General features: G+C 34.0%; 2 protein-coding genes across 2 annotated transcripts; both read left to right on the forward strand.

Annotated features, from left to right (window-relative positions):
- The first annotated feature begins 7431 nt into the window (after positions 1 to 7431).
- On the forward strand, positions 7432 to 11904 carry LOC116021771 (ethylene-responsive transcription factor RAP2-7-like). Its single transcript, XM_031262246.1, has 8 exons — positions 7432 to 8325; positions 9382 to 9407; positions 9525 to 9555; positions 9893 to 9980; positions 10063 to 10208; positions 10562 to 10796; positions 10924 to 11028; positions 11398 to 11904. The coding sequence occupies exons 1-8, from the start codon at positions 7829 to 7831 to the stop codon at positions 11563 to 11565; spliced, it is 1296 nt and encodes a 431-aa protein (XP_031118106.1). The 5' UTR covers positions 7432 to 7828; the 3' UTR covers positions 11566 to 11904.
- A 413-nt stretch (positions 11905 to 12317) lies between these two features.
- LOC116023235 (sporulation protein RMD1) lies at positions 12318 to 16752 on the forward strand. Its single transcript, XM_031264222.1, has 7 exons — positions 12318 to 12861; positions 13229 to 13340; positions 13966 to 14125; positions 15242 to 15390; positions 15479 to 15630; positions 16288 to 16402; positions 16489 to 16752. The coding sequence occupies exons 1-7, from the start codon at positions 12383 to 12385 to the stop codon at positions 16615 to 16617; spliced, it is 1296 nt and encodes a 431-aa protein (XP_031120082.1). The 5' UTR covers positions 12318 to 12382; the 3' UTR covers positions 16618 to 16752.
- Positions 16753 to 18432: the final 1680 nt, after the last annotated feature.

Consider the following 18432-nt stretch of genomic DNA (forward strand, 5'->3'; position numbering starts at 1 on the left):
TAATATTACTTTTGATTATAAAGTCACATTAATACTATAATAAACAATCTCTTCAAAAGAAAAAGCACACTACTCAAAAAAAAAAAAAAAACCCACACCCACACAAATATTGTGAAAAATGAAATAATAGTCCGTAAAACATTTATTCGTAACATTTACAGCAAATACTCCGTACGTATCTGCATGTCACAGCTAGCGAGCCGACCTATCTGAACACGAAGGATTAACCCCGGCGGGTTTTCAGGCCGGGTTCCGGCGACCCGGCTGCGCCGCCCATGACTTTCTTGAACAACTGGGCGAATATCTTGGCTTTGATCCGACCTCTCTGCGGCGGAAGCCTGCCGGAGGAGGCGGCGGCGGCGAAGTGGTGTTTCGTTGGATTCTTCGCCGCCTCTTCAACATTTTCCATACTAATTAAAATGTGAGGCAACAAAAAGTCAAATAAATAATGTTGAAAAAAATTAGCTGAGAGAATTGCAGAGCAAAGTGAGCTTAGCTTAGCGATCTGACCTGCCGAGGATGTTTTGTTGCTGTATATATATATAGTTGGGGTGGCTGCTATGTGTATCTAAAATTCCACATGAAATGCCGACCAAATTAATGAATAAAATAAAAAGAGTGAAGAAAGTCAAAAGGATTCATATATACAGCTAGCAGGTAAGTTCCAAAGTAAACGCCCTTCTAAGTTCCAACATTGACTCTTGCTACTCCCACAATTTATTACTCCCTCCGTCCCATTTTATGTGTCCGGTTCGGTTAACTAGGCTTGACTGAAGTGATTTTTAATTCGATTTTTCATAATATTAAATTTAGTATTAATATACAAAATTTATATATTTAGAAAGTACACTAAAAGTACTATTAAACAAAAAAAATCAAATTTAAAAATAAGTAAAAAATAATAAAGAAAATAAACAAAGAAGAAAATGTTGGTTTGACCAATGAATAGTAAGTAGGACAGATAAAATGGGATAGAGGGAGTATCTTTTATAAATTTACGAGAATTCATTATCTGAATGCTTTATCAATCTAAATCACTCATAGCTAAACAATTCAAACTAAGAACTTTGAACATTGATGTTATCATGTCTATTATACTCCTTCTGTCCCATTTTACCTGTCTTATTTACTATTCATTAGTCAAACTAACTCTCTTTTCATTACTTATTTTCTTTACTAATTTCTTATTATTTTTAAATTTAATTTTTTTTTGTTTAATAGTACTTTTAATGTAGTTTCTAAATATATAAATTTTATATATTAATGTTAAACTTAATATTATGAAAAATTAGATTAAAAATAACTTCAGTCAAATCTCGTTAAGTGAACCAGACAACCAAAATGGGACGGATGTAGTATTGTACAATCAAATTGGTTGGACATGCCCATAGCTCTCACAATTTTCAACATTATTAACTCTCAAAATATATAAGGCTGGACAACTTAGCCGAGTTGCTTTATAACTATAAAGTTTCAAAATTGACTTTAAGAGAAAGTTGTTTATTGATCTTTTCAGTTTGAATTGGTAAATTATAGGTAAATTAAACTGATTTATTTCTTATGATCATTTGCTCGCTAACTAAAGTTATAATGAGAGTTCCACCGCGAATGCACGGCAATGCATTTTCTTTAAAAATAATAATACACTTATAATTCACATGCATCACCGAGATTGGAAAGACGTGTGGTATTGGAATTCAAATGCAAGCCATCCGGGAAATTCACTATCAATTAATTATTTTGTCAATAAGATTTATATGTTAAGTCCAAACACCACATGCATTTCAAATAATATTGTGTGATTTTTTTTTTTTGTTGAAAGCAAATAATATTATGTTATATCGTTATTTTAAAATTTTATAAAATAACATGTAAAAATGTTGTATACTAAAACTAAAAAGTGATTGTCACAACTTATAATTTGAGATTGATGGTTGACTAAAGAAGTGGTGCTTGTTATTGCTTTCTATAATTAGTAGGTTTTCTCTCTCTTTTGTCGTACAGTATCGGTCGATATCTTTTTCACTATAAGATTAATTGAAATTTACTTTAGAACACGCCTATAATTGCATTAGCAATTTCCTAACTAACTGTTCAGAACTATTAAGTTTAGTAGGCCATCATTGTAATAATTTTGATTATTCTAACTAACAAAGTCCTTATTTTTTCAATGAAACGCAAATGTCAAAAGAATCATTTTCATGCAAATGTCAACGCACTTACAAGTCAATCTTCAATTCAGACTCATACTCGCTTTTGTTTGTTTTTATTTATTTTTTCCAATTCAAAACTGTTAAAAACAATAAAACCTTTGTGACATATTATTTATTTATTTATACTATTGCCCCACTATGATAAATTCCTTTTTTTTTCTCTCGTTTTATTAATTGTTTACCATGTATGTGTAGATTCGGTACGTATAGTATTCTTTTATAAAAGTATAATGTAGACTAATCTTATGCATTCATGTTTCTAGAATATGGCATTGACAATTTGGTGGTAAATAATGGTGCTGAAAATTACATCAATTAAATTTGATGATTAATAATGGACTTCGCCCATCATAGACAAACAAATTGATTTTAAAATTTAAAATCAGTCAAATTAAACTTTATTATAATACATAATTAAAATACACACCAAATCAATTCGTTACAAATTTGTTGAGCTTAATTATAATAGTTAAGTTTTGAGTTTTCGAACATATATTGTCTAGTTTTTTAATATTAAGTTTTGAGTTTATGAACATATAGATGAAAAAAAAAAAAAAGAAGAAGAAGAAGAAGAAGAAGAAGAAGAAAACAAAAACGACATCTTTTTATACCAAACTCCACATTACAAAGTGGATCATGGTTCATGATATAATTTTTGATACCCTAATACCCCTTTTTAGGCAAATTATACCATGGACTATGGAGATTCTGTACATGTAAATGACACATTCTATACCTGCAATTAACTGTTTATGTACATATCACATTTTATACCTGCAATTAACTGTTTATGTACATATAAACAAATTGAAAGCACATCAACTGCAAACACAACATATTACATTCTATACCTGCAATTAACTGTTTATGTACATATAAACAAATTGAAAACACATCAACTGCAAACACATAACATGTTAACCAACATCTACAAAAAATTTTAACTGCAGGTACAAAATGTATTAATTGTAAACACATGAGAAAATCATCACTTGTGAGAATCAAATTCAAGTTCTCCCAAAATTCTTCCTTACAAAGAGATCTCACTTGCCACTTAAGCTACCAATTGAATTGTGAACCTTGATCCATAATATAACTATTGCCCTTCCTAAAAACAAGACTTTCATGATAGCTAGGACCTCCCTTGGGCTGGACTTTATCTATCATGGGCCTATCAACAAACCTATAGGGACTTAGAGTATGGGTCATTTTCATTACCTCAACCCATGTAATTATTTTTGGAAAATTATACAGTGTTCAGGTGTATACCATAAAAAGTAAATTTGTAATACACTAAAAATATATTATTTGTGTATTAAATGCACATTGTACAAAATAATGTATTTTAATTTTCAAATAATGTATTTTTCTTGAATATAAGGTACATTTTTAATATATTAGAAATATATAATTTGTGTACTGAATACACATTATTTGATAGTATAGAAAATAATGTATTTTTATTTATAGTTCACATAGTTGTGTGGATCATGATCTAAGATCGATTATTTTTCACCTTAACACTAAACCCACAAATATAATCCATTAATGTAATTAATCTCGAATCGTTACGACGGTACATCAACATTATTTCGTCCATTTATGTGACAAAAGAAATTCGTCTCTATTATTTAATGATGTGCAATTGTGCATTAGATAAACTATATTTTTATACAATAACTTGTAAATCAGTACTAAAAAATATTAGTTAAATGAAAATATATGCAAAGTATTATTTCTCACGTGTAATATCTATAATCTATTTGTGCTTGATTCAGATCAGAAAATTTATCAGGAATTAAAAAGTTGGAAATGTAATATACAAAAGGGTAGGATGGGAAAGTGTAGTGGTAGAAGACGAGAAACGATTGGAGAATAAAGGGCCACGTCTCTCCACAGCAATTTTAATTGTAAACCTCGTACCCCTGCCGACAAGGCGACACATTTCTGTATATATCATTCCTTCATTATCTACATCTCTCACCCATTTATATTTTTTTTTTCAATATTATCTCATATATAAATACCTATTATTTTAATGTTAATAGATAATTAAATACTTTTTTTTTCTGATTCAAATACCTGCGATTAACATATTATATACATTTAGTGCATATCCATAATCTAATTCATAATTTATAATATGAATGGTGAACTCTGATCCACGAAATGATTTACATTTAATTATAACCAATTATCGAGTAATAAGGTTATTTTGTTGTATTTTAATTATTTTAGCTTTTTAAATTGAGTGGGCAAATCATTTCATAACTATTAGTGGTTCATTTATAGATGCAAATCATTGTTTATAGTATAAGATTAAAGGTGGGATGTGACTTAAAATTCTAAAACAAGAAACACAGCTAAGGTAAAAAGGTGGAGCTTACTGTAATAGGAAATGTTCAAACGTAAGATGAAAGGGATGGGCACTTTAAAATAAACATAATTAAAAAAATTAAAAAGATTCTGATTAGGGTGATGATGACGTGGAGTTGGAAGGCAGTTGGGGACCACCCATCATTTATTATGTGGTCCATTTAATATGTGGTCCATATTTGGGTTAATCCTATTTTCTTTCTCTTTTTGGTGACAGTGATCCTGTGTCCATGTTTTTATTTCATTTAATTTGCCATACAAACCAAGCCACGGACAACAACCACCCTTTATTGTCTCCATTAAGGTTTTTCGACATAGTTCAGTGGTCGAAAGTCGGAAGGTGGATGTACTACCTAACGATTATTTGGATTCAAATCTTTAATAAGGAAGAATTTTAACTTGCAAATAAACTTAACAGGTAACAGTGCACCCAGATATAGAGGGAGGGAGCGTTGTGTTATGTTGAAAAAAAAACATAAAATGACATTTTAAGTTAATTTTTTGTGATATAAATATCAATGGTGTCCATTTCTGATTTGGGTCAGGTTAAAGTGGATTTGAATTTTTCGAAGTAATACGAAGAAATCGATATATTATACACTCAAAACTAATAAGGGATGAATGAGAACTTGATTCTCAAAATATATCATTTTTAATTAGATAATGAATGCGGAAATGATTGGAATAAGTTGTTGTCTTACATTGAAATGAGAAGTGAGTTTGCACTAGTATAAATACAAATATCTTTTTAAGGGAGTTTGAACAGTGAATCATAAAGGCTCTCTCGCGAGCGTATGAGTGTGCAAATTGATCTACGCACATTTTCTCTTCAAAAAAATTATGCTACGATCTTCTTCCTCCTCCAAAATATGTGTGTGTTTTACCTTGTTTTAATTTACTATATTTATTTGTTTGATTGTTCAAACTTTAAATCGAAGTTCATTTTATATTGGGAAATCTAGGCATCAAGCTCCTTGCACCTAAGGGAGATAGGAAATACAATTTTAAAGAAAGTGTGACGTACTGGAACTTATAAATTTGCCACCCTTTCAATTTTATACTTATTTTTTGGAATTATTATCGTAATATTCCAGCATTGCATCTTATTGATTATAGAAATATAATACTAGATTGTCAGGTTGTGTACAAGTATATATAAAGAGACTAAGAAGCTAAGCTTTGGAAATCAATAAGTTCCAATTTCAATAACTCAATATGTATTATGTAAGGACGATGAATGGGTGACAATGACGATATGGCAAGGCATTTACCTTTTTTCATTGGAACAGGTGGCTTGTGATGCGAGGACACATTGACAACTAAGCAAGTGCAACGTTGTCAATTGAAATTCTCTAATATAGTATTAAAATTTATCAATGATTGAATATTTTAATTATTTAAAAATACGAAATTTATATATGAGCTCATGTGAAAACACTCTCATTATAAAAAATGTGAATATATATCTACACCAGACATCTTGAAAAATCAAAGGCTTACAATCATTGAACCTTATTATTATTAGACTTTCAAGTTTGTAATAATTATAAAACAAATCTCGCTCTTAAAGTGTACAATAATTATAAAATTGAGCTCCGTACTTTTTTAAAACTCTCTCAACCATTAATAAATTTGGATGGACGATTAAGATTAGTTCTTACTTTTTACTGGTTGATCGACCTGTTTTCATTTGATCTTATCACTCTTTCTCCCCCTCTATATTTATTTATTTATATATAGATGTACAATTTTGTGATTGGATACTTGGGTCGTTGTGTAATAATAAATATAGAAATGACTAGATGACTTGTTGTAGCAATAATGACTAATGTGCCCCAACATATAATGGCTGATGCAACTATGTCATTCATTTCTTAAATGCATGCATTTTGGTGGCAAATTTGTATTGCAATATTATTTATGTACTAAATATAAATTTTTTGACAATATACAAAATAATGTATACATTAAATACTCAAATAATATATTGTCAATACAAAAATAACGTATCATTTATATACCTTTTTGTTAGTAACCAACACAACTATGTGATTTTTTTTTTTGGTAAATTTATTGGGTCTTTCTCCGAGTCCACCCGTGTTCGCTCTGGGAGGCATAAGAGCTGGCCCAAAGGGATCCGTCACTTATGGGAATTGAACCTGAGTTCTCTTGAAATTCTTCCTCACATAGGTTACAACTATGTAAACTATGATCTATAGAATAATGACTGTATTTTGGTAAGTCAAATCAAGTAGAAGCTAGTCCAGCAACGACTTCATATTTACTGTTACCTTTTTACATTATATTGACGTAAAAATAGATTTTACTCCGTGATTGATTTTATTTATTTTATTCGTCAGATATAATTAATATATACATATGTCAATAATTTAATATTTTAGAGAAAATATTTATCATTTTCATACCTTAACGGCTTAACTTCCCGGGCATCAATTTCATACCTCAATTTTTTTGAAAATTCTTGGTAGGATTCAAACTCCTCACCGCTCCTACCTAGAGATAAATCTCAAATATATTTGAACCCTATACTCTACGGATACTAGTAAAATAAAGCTTATAAAATTATTTTAAAGTATATGAACGGTTAAACTGTGATGAATTTAATATTTTTTATTTTTAATATAATGGTCCTGACAAATGACAATACCTCACTAGACAACTAGCTAGTTTGGCCATGTAAATGCAAAAAATTAATTTTTTTTATAAAAAAAAAAAATCAGACATTTTTTGTCGTTTTCATTTAATAGTCAACCAGCTAGTTTATCACGTTCTTGAATAGTCACCATATTTGGAAGGAAAACACACAAACATTTTGACATTTGATTATAAACTCCAACTCCAACCCCACTTTTTCTTCTCGCCTTCCTCACTTCGTCTGTTAGTTCGACGGGAAACTACAAACTAATCGTCTTCTCGCCGGAATTTCTTTTACCTCCCATTTTCAGGCGATCTCCGGTTAGGCTCGATCGGCTCTTTCCATGGAAACTCGCGTATGCATATATTCCTTCTTCATTATTCTCTGATCACTTTTAATTTTCTCTCTTTTCACACGAAGAACTGAGAAATTAAAGAAAAAAATATCTGCAACCGCTGTTCGGTTACAGAGAAATCTCCAGAAACGAACAATCATTATTTGCTCGCACACGCAACTATATATATATATATAGAGAGAGAGAGATAGAGAGATAGAGAGAGAGGGAGAGCGAGAAAGAAAAGAGATGTTGGATCTGAATCTGGAAGCTGTGCCGGGGTCGGACTCTGCTGAAATAACCGTCGCCTCCGCAATCGTCGGCGGAGATTCCGGAACTTCCGTAACCGCCTCATCCTCCGATGAGTCTAACACCTCGTCTCACACTCTCGCTCACGGCGGCTGCAATTCTCTCTGCACTCTCAATTTCTCCATTCTGAAGAGCGATGCCGATCAGGCGATCGAAGCTGAAGAGGACTGCAATGGGGACCACTCGGCGGTTACGGATCAGCTTGTTCCCGTGGCCGGACAATCGTTTCCTTCGACCTTGGAGCCGCAGGCGCCGGCGCCGCTATCGCAGAGCTGGTTGAACCTATCCGTGATGGAGTCCGGTTGCAACTCACCGCGGATGCCGCAGCCGCACCAGCCAGCCGTGAAGAAACCCCGGCGTGGGCCCCGTTCCCGGAGCTCCCAGTATCGCGGCGTGACGTTTTACCGGCGTACTGGAAGATGGGAATCGCATATCTGGTCAGTACATACATTTATTATACACAGTATATAGTACCTGCACATACGTACGGAGTATATATAACTATATGTATGCTATTTGTACGTACGTATATGATGGTATGTATATATGTAGTTTTGTACACGAGCGCATGCATAAATACGGGTAAAAATAAATACGCGTAGCAGACAATTTCTCATGCAGTAAATTTGAAGTACAGTTAGTAAAGCGCATGGTTCAACTCATACTGTACCTTTATTTATTTTTTTTGAAAACAACTCATCATACTGTACCTTGTACTGTTTGGTAAATTTGCTGGAACTGCTTTTCTCTGCTAATAAATTTTCTGTATAATACTGAAAATGGAAATTTCTAGGCTCGTTAGGTACTTTATACCCGGTAAAATTTTACCAATTATATATTGAAAAAAATTATAATTTATACCCCTCATAATATGTTAATTATCAATGTCACTCTGATTTATTAATGATGTATATGTGCTTACCCGTCATTTTTCCTATTTGAAGCTCACCTTTTTTTCCCCATTTTTCTTTCTTCGTTTGTCCCCCTTCCACCAACAACAATGTTTCTTTTTCTTCCTATTAGAGGAGAGGTGTCACGTTTTGAAAATTGAGGGACAACATTTACGCCACTAATAATTCATATGTGACATTAATAATTGGCATGTTTGTGAGGAGGTGATAACTGATAAGCATGGTTTGTATTGTTATTTTGTTATAATTAATAGAGTAATATTTAGTTAATTTTGTATTTTCTCTTATTATTAATAAGTTTTGTTAAATTAAAGTTTGGGCTTTATTATTAATTATTTTATTTTATTTATATTATCTTTTTTTTTCCTCATATTAGTTACGGAGTATAAGATGATATAATTTTATATTTATTTTTATTATATAAATTTACCAATAATTTTATTCGCCAGTCTTTTTTTTATTTTTTATTTTTATTTTTATCGCTGTGTTTATAACTTGTAACTAGAAAAGAATGGATGAAGTTAACGTTGTGTTCTTGACTTCTTGGTTCTTAATCAGGCTGGTTTTTTGTATTGTTTTCAGGGATTGTGGGAAACAAATTTATCTGGGTAAGTAAAAACTGTAAAATTATCAAATTTGACTTTATTTTTCACTAAAAAGCGACAGCATACTCCCAATGGCTTCAAGTTTTTGATTAGTTGTTGACTTGAAGATTTGGTTTGCAGGAGGATTTGATACAGCTCATTTTGCAGCCAGGTAAAAATGATAAGTCCCCACTTTCACTAGTTATCAGATTAGTTTCCCTTGTTGAGTGACAGAAAATCCATAGTCACTATCTAAGATGTTGATTGGCTATATTTTGCCTTGTAACTCTAGCTGGCAAAACCCTACAATAAGGTAATTAGTTTAAGTTGTTCATAGCTGACCAGCTCATACCAAAAAACTCAATATGCCACCGTTGTTGGAAGTTGAACTTGTAATCTTGTGATTATCAAGTCAATAACATGGCAAACTTGGTTGGGTTGCCCCAAAGTTTCTCTCTGAGGTAAATCTTCTGTCTGTCATCTTAAATTCTTTTACTTGGATAATTCAGGGCATATGATCGAGCAGCACTTAAGTTCCGGGGAGTTGATGCTGACATCAATTTTCAAATAAGCGATTATGAAGAAGATATGAAACAGGTTACAGAATTGTTGATAGTGAGTATGGTATTATGAGATTCATTCTTGAATGCACATTGAAATTGGCTGTATTGATCTGCAGACGAAGAACCTGACAAAAGAAGAATTTGTTCAGACGCTTCGTCGCCAGAGTACTGGTTTTTACAAGAGAACCTCGAGATACAGAGGAGTAACTCTTCACAAGTGTGGCCGATGGGACGCCCAGATAGGCCAATTCCTAGGGGATAGGTAACATTGTAACAACACCTTTTCGATAACTTCTTTACTTGTGAAGATTCCAATAGTTCGGGGTAGTTGGTAAGGGAGCTGCTAATGCAGCTGCAAGGTTGTCAGAATGCTGCTTTGTTCATCTTGTCCAAGTAATAGTTTACAATTGTTGGAAATACAAGGACTTCACATTTTATCTGTAAGGTTGGTTCCAGGTGTAGTTGAAGCTGCAAGGTCCATGTGATCATAAATAAAATCCATGCTCCTCAGTCCTAAATGTTGAAATATATATTCCCCTGTCTGGTGTCTGCTGTCATCTACATTTATATGAAGCTTCATCCAATACAATCTGCATTTTTTATTTTCTGGTTCAGGACTTATGACAAAGAAGCTATCAAATGTAACCAACACAGGGATGCAGGTGGTGGCGATGGTCTTGACCCGAACCATTGGATTTCTGCACCTCTGGGTGATCTAAAGGGACCTGATAACACCAGAAAGTTGGAGTTCAATTTTGGAGTTTGCCAAACTCCTGTTCTGAAACAAGTGAATGTACTCTTTACCAATGCATATCCTTCGCGATTCTCTCATGACAGTTCCTATATCGCGGTGATTCACTCGTTCTTCTCAACAACATCACTTTCTTGGCTTTGTTCAGATTATTCTGTAGTCTGTACACTTTGTCAATGCCATTTCTGATCTTTCTCCACTTCATATGCTTTTTTCGATCTTATAGGTTGATAGCTCTCCTACCACGCCTCATGCTCCAGCAATGGCGTCTAAGTATTCCATATGGACTATCCCTAGCACGCATCATCCTGGGAGTATTTCAAACACTCAGGTAATTATCTCCTTGAACAGAATTCACAACTTGCAGATTTCATTCTTAGGAAAAGTACATTCTCAGAACTGAATTCTTCAAGGTGCTACCAGACTAACCATCATAGCTTATAATTCCCATTTTGTCAAGAAAATACTGGCAAGTATCAGATCATTCATCTACACTAAACACAACATAGCTGCAAGCTAGGATTTCATATTATATATAGCCACATTCATCTTCATTTTGTACCTCCTGGGGAGAAGTTTCATGACTAATGTTAGCAATTAACAGATTCTAACCTGGTCTGCTGTGCTTTTTGTGCAATTCTATCAAATTAAAGAAGCTTAAAGTATCCTGGGATTAACATTTAATTTGTGTCGTGGGCAGGAGCGACCAATGGGAACGAGAGCTGAAAAACTGGCTGCAGCTCCAGCATTCTCAGATTGGCAATGGAAAATGCAAAGCCAGGGTGTGGTCACTTCTTCAGTGCCACTCTATTCTTCTGCGGCATCATCAGGATTCTCATCAACTACCACTCCACATAGACATCCCTAAAGCCATCATGCAGTTCATCTGATCTGTAGTTCTGGAGCTGAAAGGTTTAGCAACCTGCAACTTCAAATGCAGCATTCTTTTTGTATTGTGTTGATCATACATATAGTGGTTGTATAAAGTCTATATTGGAATAAGTCGGTCACATATGAGTAACCTAGACTAATTTACTTCATTGTGATTTATAAGGCAGGCTCACCCATAAAACAATTTCAATTCGGGTAGCAGTTATGATTTTTCTTGTAAATCAAGATTTGTATTGGAATACATAACACATGATGCTGTATAGGCTGGTGGTATGAGTAACATCATATCCTTAACAAATTTCATGTTATGGTATGAGTGTAGGACCATTGAACATTTCCATTTTCATTGCAGCCTAAATTTATTTATTTATTTGTATATGATTGAAGTTAGTCGCATCTAACACAAATTTATTTTTTATATACATGTCATACATAAGTGACGTTTAATGTAATTTATTTTTTTTCATTTTAAGTGTCAGTCACATTTAATACAAAGTTATTGATAAGTAAAAGATAAATATTTACCTACTATATTGAGGCTTGATCTCATGAGTCATGATATTTCATTATTTCATATGAAATAGTCATTACATGTCATGTGAACACAATGTGCTTGGTTCGAGGAATCAATTAAACTTTATTAAAAATTTTAAATAAAAAGGAGTAACTTGCAGAATAAGACATGACACCAAAAATGCACTCACCCTAAATAATCTCATTTACTAAAACTGAAACTAAAGTACTAAACCAAAACCCCCTTGTGTGGAGGCGCCAATTAAGCCAATGCGGCAACGATGAGGATGAAGCTGACTATGAGGACGGCGTGGGGACACGGCGCTCACCGCGCTCTCCTCGTCGCCGACGCCGGAGTGCTCCGAACTCTCTTCACTCTCTCCGCCAAACCGCACCCCCTCGCTTCCCACACTCTTCCACTCCACCATCCTATTTCGCCGCCGCACTCTAGGCCTATTGCTCTCCTCTTTACCCCCGTCCTCCGCCGCGACTCTCAGTTTTCGACGGCGGCAGCCGCCGTCTACGGGGTGCTTCGCACTGGTCGGAGCCCTAATTTTGGCTTGGCTAAGTGTATTTCCTCAGTTTCGTCGTCGGCGCACACGGTGGAGTGGAACGATGCTATTTCCACCTCCGAAGCTTGGGACGGAGGAGTGAGTAAGGCCGAGGAGCTGGATTTGGAGAAAGAGGACGGGGATGATGCTGCTGTTGTCTCTGCTGCTCTGCCTTCTATTCCTGTTAGGGCTTTTTTCTTCTCCACCAGGTTCGCAAAAAAAAAAAAAAGAAAAAAAAAGGAGCACGTGCATTTGATTATACTTCGAATCCTCAAAGTCGATGTTTGTAAACTTCGTATTATTTTTGATTTATTTTCTCATTTCGTTTGATGCTAATATGCTTCAAGGGAAGTGGAGGGGAACTTAACTGAAAAAGAGATTTGCTATTAATTGCATTTTTAGTTGAATTAGGCATACGGCCTTTTGAACTGGTTGCTGTTGATTTGATTTTAAGACATGAAATTTGGAGGACATTTGAGGAGTGTAAAATAGTAATAAGGTTAAGTTTATCTCTTTAACCTACAATGATTGTTGTGGGATTGGATTTTGTAATGTTCTTGTGATTTCAATTGACAGTGTGGATTTAAGGAGCTTGGTGGATCAGAACAAGCAGAATTTCATTCCACCAACATCTCGGATGACCAATTATGTTGTTTTAAGATTTGGTTATACTAAACCAGATCCTAATGTGAGTTTATTGTCTTTAAATTTTCTCTGTTTTCCCTCATTAGTTAGCACTGCCCATAAGTTATCACAATTTGCAATTACTCTACCTGTCCCTTCTTGGCATATAATATTTTAGATGTTTATTTATTATCACTGCAGAAGATCAGTTGTCAAAATATTGCAATTTCCTTCAGTTTCTTTTTTCTTTATTTTTTTTTCTTTGGGGGTGGGGGTGACATGACTTGTTAGCTCAATAGAATCTGCTTTCAAGCTTTTATTTCAAACATATATAATTGCAGAACAATCAGGATTGCAAATTTTAAAAACCTCAACTATGTAAATTTTATATGAGACATATGACTTTAGTGGAGTTTTATTTATTCTTAGGAAGTCTTGGGTTCGCATTTAAGAGAAGGTGTATCATTAATTATAAGAAATATTTATTTTACTCTACACTTAGTGCTTACCATGATTGCCTTAGGAAGTTCATCACCATCTTGATCTTTGCATTCTTCAAACCTCAAGGGACAGTATAAGATATAGGTGATATAACAAGGTCAAAATGTTGCAACTGATTGGGTCTGTACTGCATACATCTCTTGTGATACATTATTTTCTTTCTAATGGCTACTTTTCTTATTTTACAGGTTTTGGGTTCTGGTTTAAGTGGCAGTGACTGCTGTTATATGGTGGTTTTTCAGTATGGTTCAATTGTCTTGTTTAATGTCCGTGATCATGAAGTTGATGGGTATCTAAAAATTGTTGAAAAACATTCTTCTGGTCTATTGCCTGAGATGAGAAAGGATGGTGAGTGCATATGCATAGAAATCCTACTTATCTACACACACACTGACACACATGTATAGAAATCCAATTCATAAATCACTTGCCATTGTCAAAAAATTTATTGACCATCTATGGCATTGACATGATGCATAAGAGGTTTTTGATAATCTTCAAGAAATTCCTATGCCTGACTGTATTAAGAAGATATCAAAGGTTCTTTCCTGGATAAAATGCCTTTAATTTCTTGATTCACGCATTCAACTAAAATCCTTAAAAGGTTGAATTAGTATGCTAGTCTCCCTCATCATACAGGGTTTGCACAACTTTATCCATGTCTTCACCCTCCGGTGAGGCTATTTGCAGCTTCTCAACCACTGACTGGATGATCAGTGCTTTTTGGGTGAGCAGTTGTGGTAGGATATTTCATAGCTGAAGTATACTATCTAAAGTAGCAATCGCTAGATGAAATGGAAGAACTGAGGGGATCAAACTTTCTACTGACCAGTTAATTTGATTAGCTGGTTGCATAAATTTTATGATTCTACAGTTCCTGTTTAATGTCATGCATGCACAGTTGTTGTCCCCAAAGTTGATTGCAATAGAAGCAAGGATTTTGGATTTTTTCTTTGAGAGGGAAACCTGCAGCCACTACTCAAGGGTGTGCACTGGGTAAACCTCGCCTTGTGATCCTAGCCGGCAAACGACCACAAGGAGGTAAACCAGCCTAGGTTGTCCATAGCTGACTGGCTCAAGCCAAGAAGGCCAATCGGCCGCTCCCACTAGGAGTTGAACTTGTAGCCTTGTGGTTACTAAGTCAACAACCTTACTAACTTCGCTGGTGTTGCCCCTTTTTGTTCAACCTTAACTTTGGGTACTGGATTTCTTTTGTATGTGTGGTACTCAGTAGATTCAGGCATGCAGCTTGTGCTGTTACTTGCATGTTTGTGTAATACTAGCACTTCGATGCTCTCTTTGTTACATGAATATATCAGTAGATGAGGGAAAGACATACATGTTTTTTATGGCAGGCATGCTGCACCAAGTAATTTGGTGATTTTTTAATTTGATGGAAGTAACAAGAAAAACCTGTCTGTATGTCCTGCTTTCTATTCAATTCTGTTTTTTTTTTTAACATAGAGTATGAGGTCAGAGAGGAGCCAACTTTAAGTACCTGGATGCAAGGTGGACTAGACTACATTATGTTGCAGTATTTGAATAATGATGGCATCCGTACCATTGGCAGTGTTCTTGGTCAAAGTATTGCTCTTGATTACTATGTGCGCCAGGTATGTTCCAGTAATTAAGTATTTCAATTTTCAGCATTGAGGAGGTAGTACTTCGCTCCATTGATTTCTTAACTTCATTTTCCTTTAGGTTGATGGAATGGTTGCAGAATTTACAGATATCAATCGAGGAATGGAAAAAACTGGCACTTTTACAATGGAGCGAAAAAAGCTTTTCCAGTTGGTTGGAAAGGCAAATTCTAATCTTGCTGATGTGATTCTTAAACTTGGACTTTTTGAAAGGTAAACTTTGCTCACAAAATATCCAAATTGCTTTGCTTGAATAGTTTTTTTCATTCTTATTTGCCTTTTATGGTTGCATTTTGTCATTTGAAGGGTTCCATTATCATTGTTTTTGTCCCTAGTTAATCTTACGCACCGGTACTTTAAGAAGAAAAAGTAATGTTGTATATCTCTTGTTGAGCATATAATATATAAACATAATTCAATTTGGTATCAGAGCTAACCCCATGCCAAAGGTTATGGGTTCAAATCTCTGTGTCACCCGATAAAAAGAGACTATGGTCCACGTGTTGCTTGGAGCCCGTCAAAAGTAACCGGCCCCACATACGTGAGGGGGCGTGTTGAGCATATATATATAATATATAAATAATTAAATATAAATGTGTGGTTTTCAAAAAAAAAAATATAAATGTGCAATCTAACTATCAGCTTAGGCATTTAGTTGAAATAGAGCACATGCTTCAATTTCTCTGAATCCCGATCCAACATTGATCTCAACCCAAAATAGAGGAAAAACATAGAGAGGAATAGAAGTGGTGGCGTGGGAAAAAACATATATTAGATTGTGGCAATACTAGTTGTCCTTACTTTTGATTTATACTTGGTCTTCACTCTTCACGAATAGATAAAACATAACTTATTTTAACATTTTCTTAGATCGGACATTGCATGGAAAGATGCTAAATATGCTCAGATCTGGGAATATCTCAGAGATGAATTCGAGCTGACTCAGAGATTTGCCAGCCTAGATTTCAAGTTGAAATTTGTGGAGGTATAGTTCTGCATAATTTACTCCCATTCATCTTTAGCGTTGAATTTTGTTGACATTTACTTCATATGCATATATATTGGTTGCAGCATAACATACGTTTTCTTCAAGAAATTCTTCAGAATAGAAAGTCAGACTTCCTGGAATGGCTCATAATCATACTGATAGGGGCAGAAATCCTTATATCTGTTTATGACATAGCCCACAAGTCTCTATAGTCTTCCAAAGTAGTAGTATTAGAAATGTGAGTTGTAATTGTTTACTGACTTGCTGTACATATAGACATTAAATTAAATTAGTTTACTAAATCTTTTACTTTTTTGGGTTTTACTACATACCATTTTGATGTGAAATTGTGCATTCATTTTTGCCAAGCTTCAATTCTTTTGGTTTCTGCACTATATATGAGTAAAAAAGGGTGTTATTATGAAATGGTAATTTTGCAAGCAACTTACCATCTTCATCACCACTACTAATTCATTGTTTACATCAACTTAGAATCCTAATAATTTCACCACTACATACTTATATAAGGAATAATTGTATTTCTTATAAATTTAAGAGTTAAAAAAATAAAATAAGAAAATTGTGTGGTTTTTTGTTTTGTTCTGTTTTTTTTTTTCCTCTCTATTTTCTAGTAAACTGAGAAGTTTTCCACCCTAAACAGGCCATAAACTATTGACTAAAGTCAGTAAGGATACATTGTATATTTTGAAAGTCAAAGGTGGGTGAAGTATCTCTTTCCTGAACATGTTGCCTCATAATCCTTCTTCCTCCTCCCAGCTTATTAAAGGCTGTAACAATCTCCCTGCTTTGTTGGACAATAAACTCAGATTTCCTCGTATCATTTGGATTAGTCTCGTTAAAGACAGGCTAATTACGCCATCTCTAAATCCACCATATTGCCACTGCAAAGGTGGTGGGCCAATTTGTTCTGCTGTTTGTGTTAACCTTTCCAGCCAAATTGATCAGCAACCAATCGCCGAGCCCAATATCTTGAGTTATCTATAACCTACAACTTACATAGTACAAACAAATATTGAGTTCGAATGTCTTGAAGAGTGATTAAGTTAGTGAAACATGATAGAGTGAATGTTATCTTATTTTACTTTTTTTTAAAAGAGGAAGGTGAGTTTTTTTTTTTTTTTTTTTTTTTTTTGAAAACAAAATGAAGGATTCATTAAATGCTCTCTATTTTCAAAATGAATGTATGGTACATAGCCAGTAGCTTGGAACAACAAAAATAATTAAACAAATAGCATTGTGTGTATATATTTTATTTAAGGCAAAAATTTGTATGAGCCCGTCGGGTCTCAATTCGAGAGACAGATCATATCTTTGATTAATGAGGTCAAAGATCCGACTCATTAATATAAAAAAAAATCGATCTGTCTCACGGATCTTAATCCGTGAGACGGTTTCACAGTTCACACAAGTTACCCTTTATATTTAAATATATATCAAGGCAGAGACATGAAATGAGAGGGTATTCCTCATTTCCTTGTCCATACTCCTAATTCTAAAAAAAATTTAAAAATAGTTTTTCTTCGCTATCCTTATTTCTTGAATTTGTCTAGATTGGGAAATCAATTTTCGTGTCAATTTCGAAAACAATGGCTATCCCCAGACCCTAGTGTAGTTGTAGTTATATTATACGTTAATAGTGTAATTTGAGTGCAATGCATTTAGCTAAATAATACTACGTATAAATTTAGCCCTAATGTAATTAGGATGGAAGCAACAATCAGCAAGCAGCATTCCAATCTAGAGAGAATTAAGGGGCTATTTAGATATTTTCATCAACATTGGGGACTAAAAAGCAAAAAAAAAAATCCCCAACTTTTTACCCAATCTTCTCTTTATGCTCCAGTTGGAGATCGGTCTGCATCGTGATGTAAATCTTATCACTGTAAATTACTAAATTGGAATCAGTAAAAAAAAAAAAAAGTAAAACAAAAAAGAAAGATGCCCAATGGTCAATCCAATTCATATAGCTAAAGCCAAGAGCTATATTTGTCTACAATCAGCAAAGC

This window comes from Ipomoea triloba, chromosome 6 (assembly GCF_003576645.1).
Source record: "Ipomoea triloba cultivar NCNSP0323 chromosome 6, ASM357664v1".
NCBI classification, from domain to species: domain Eukaryota; kingdom Viridiplantae; phylum Streptophyta; class Magnoliopsida; order Solanales; family Convolvulaceae; genus Ipomoea; species Ipomoea triloba.

Coding starts and splice junctions, on each gene's coding strand:
- LOC116021771 (XM_031262246.1), top strand. CDS start 7,829: ATGTTGGATCTGAATCTGGAAGCTGTGCCGGGGTCGGACTCTGCTGAA. Junction 9,556..9,892: donor ACAGCTCATTTTGCAGCCAG/GTAAAAATGATA, acceptor TGGATAATTCAG/GGCATATGATCGAGCAGCAC. Junction 10,209..10,561: donor GGCCAATTCCTAGGGGATAG/GTAACATTGTAA, acceptor TTTCTGGTTCAG/GACTTATGACAAAGAAGCTA.
- LOC116023235 (XM_031264222.1), top strand. CDS start 12,383: ATGAGGATGAAGCTGACTATGAGGACGGCGTGGGGACACGGCGCTCAC. Junction 15,391..15,478: donor TTGATTACTATGTGCGCCAG/GTATGTTCCAGT, acceptor ATTTTCCTTTAG/GTTGATGGAATGGTTGCAGA. Junction 15,631..16,287: donor AAACTTGGACTTTTTGAAAG/GTAAACTTTGCT, acceptor ACATTTTCTTAG/ATCGGACATTGCATGGAAAG.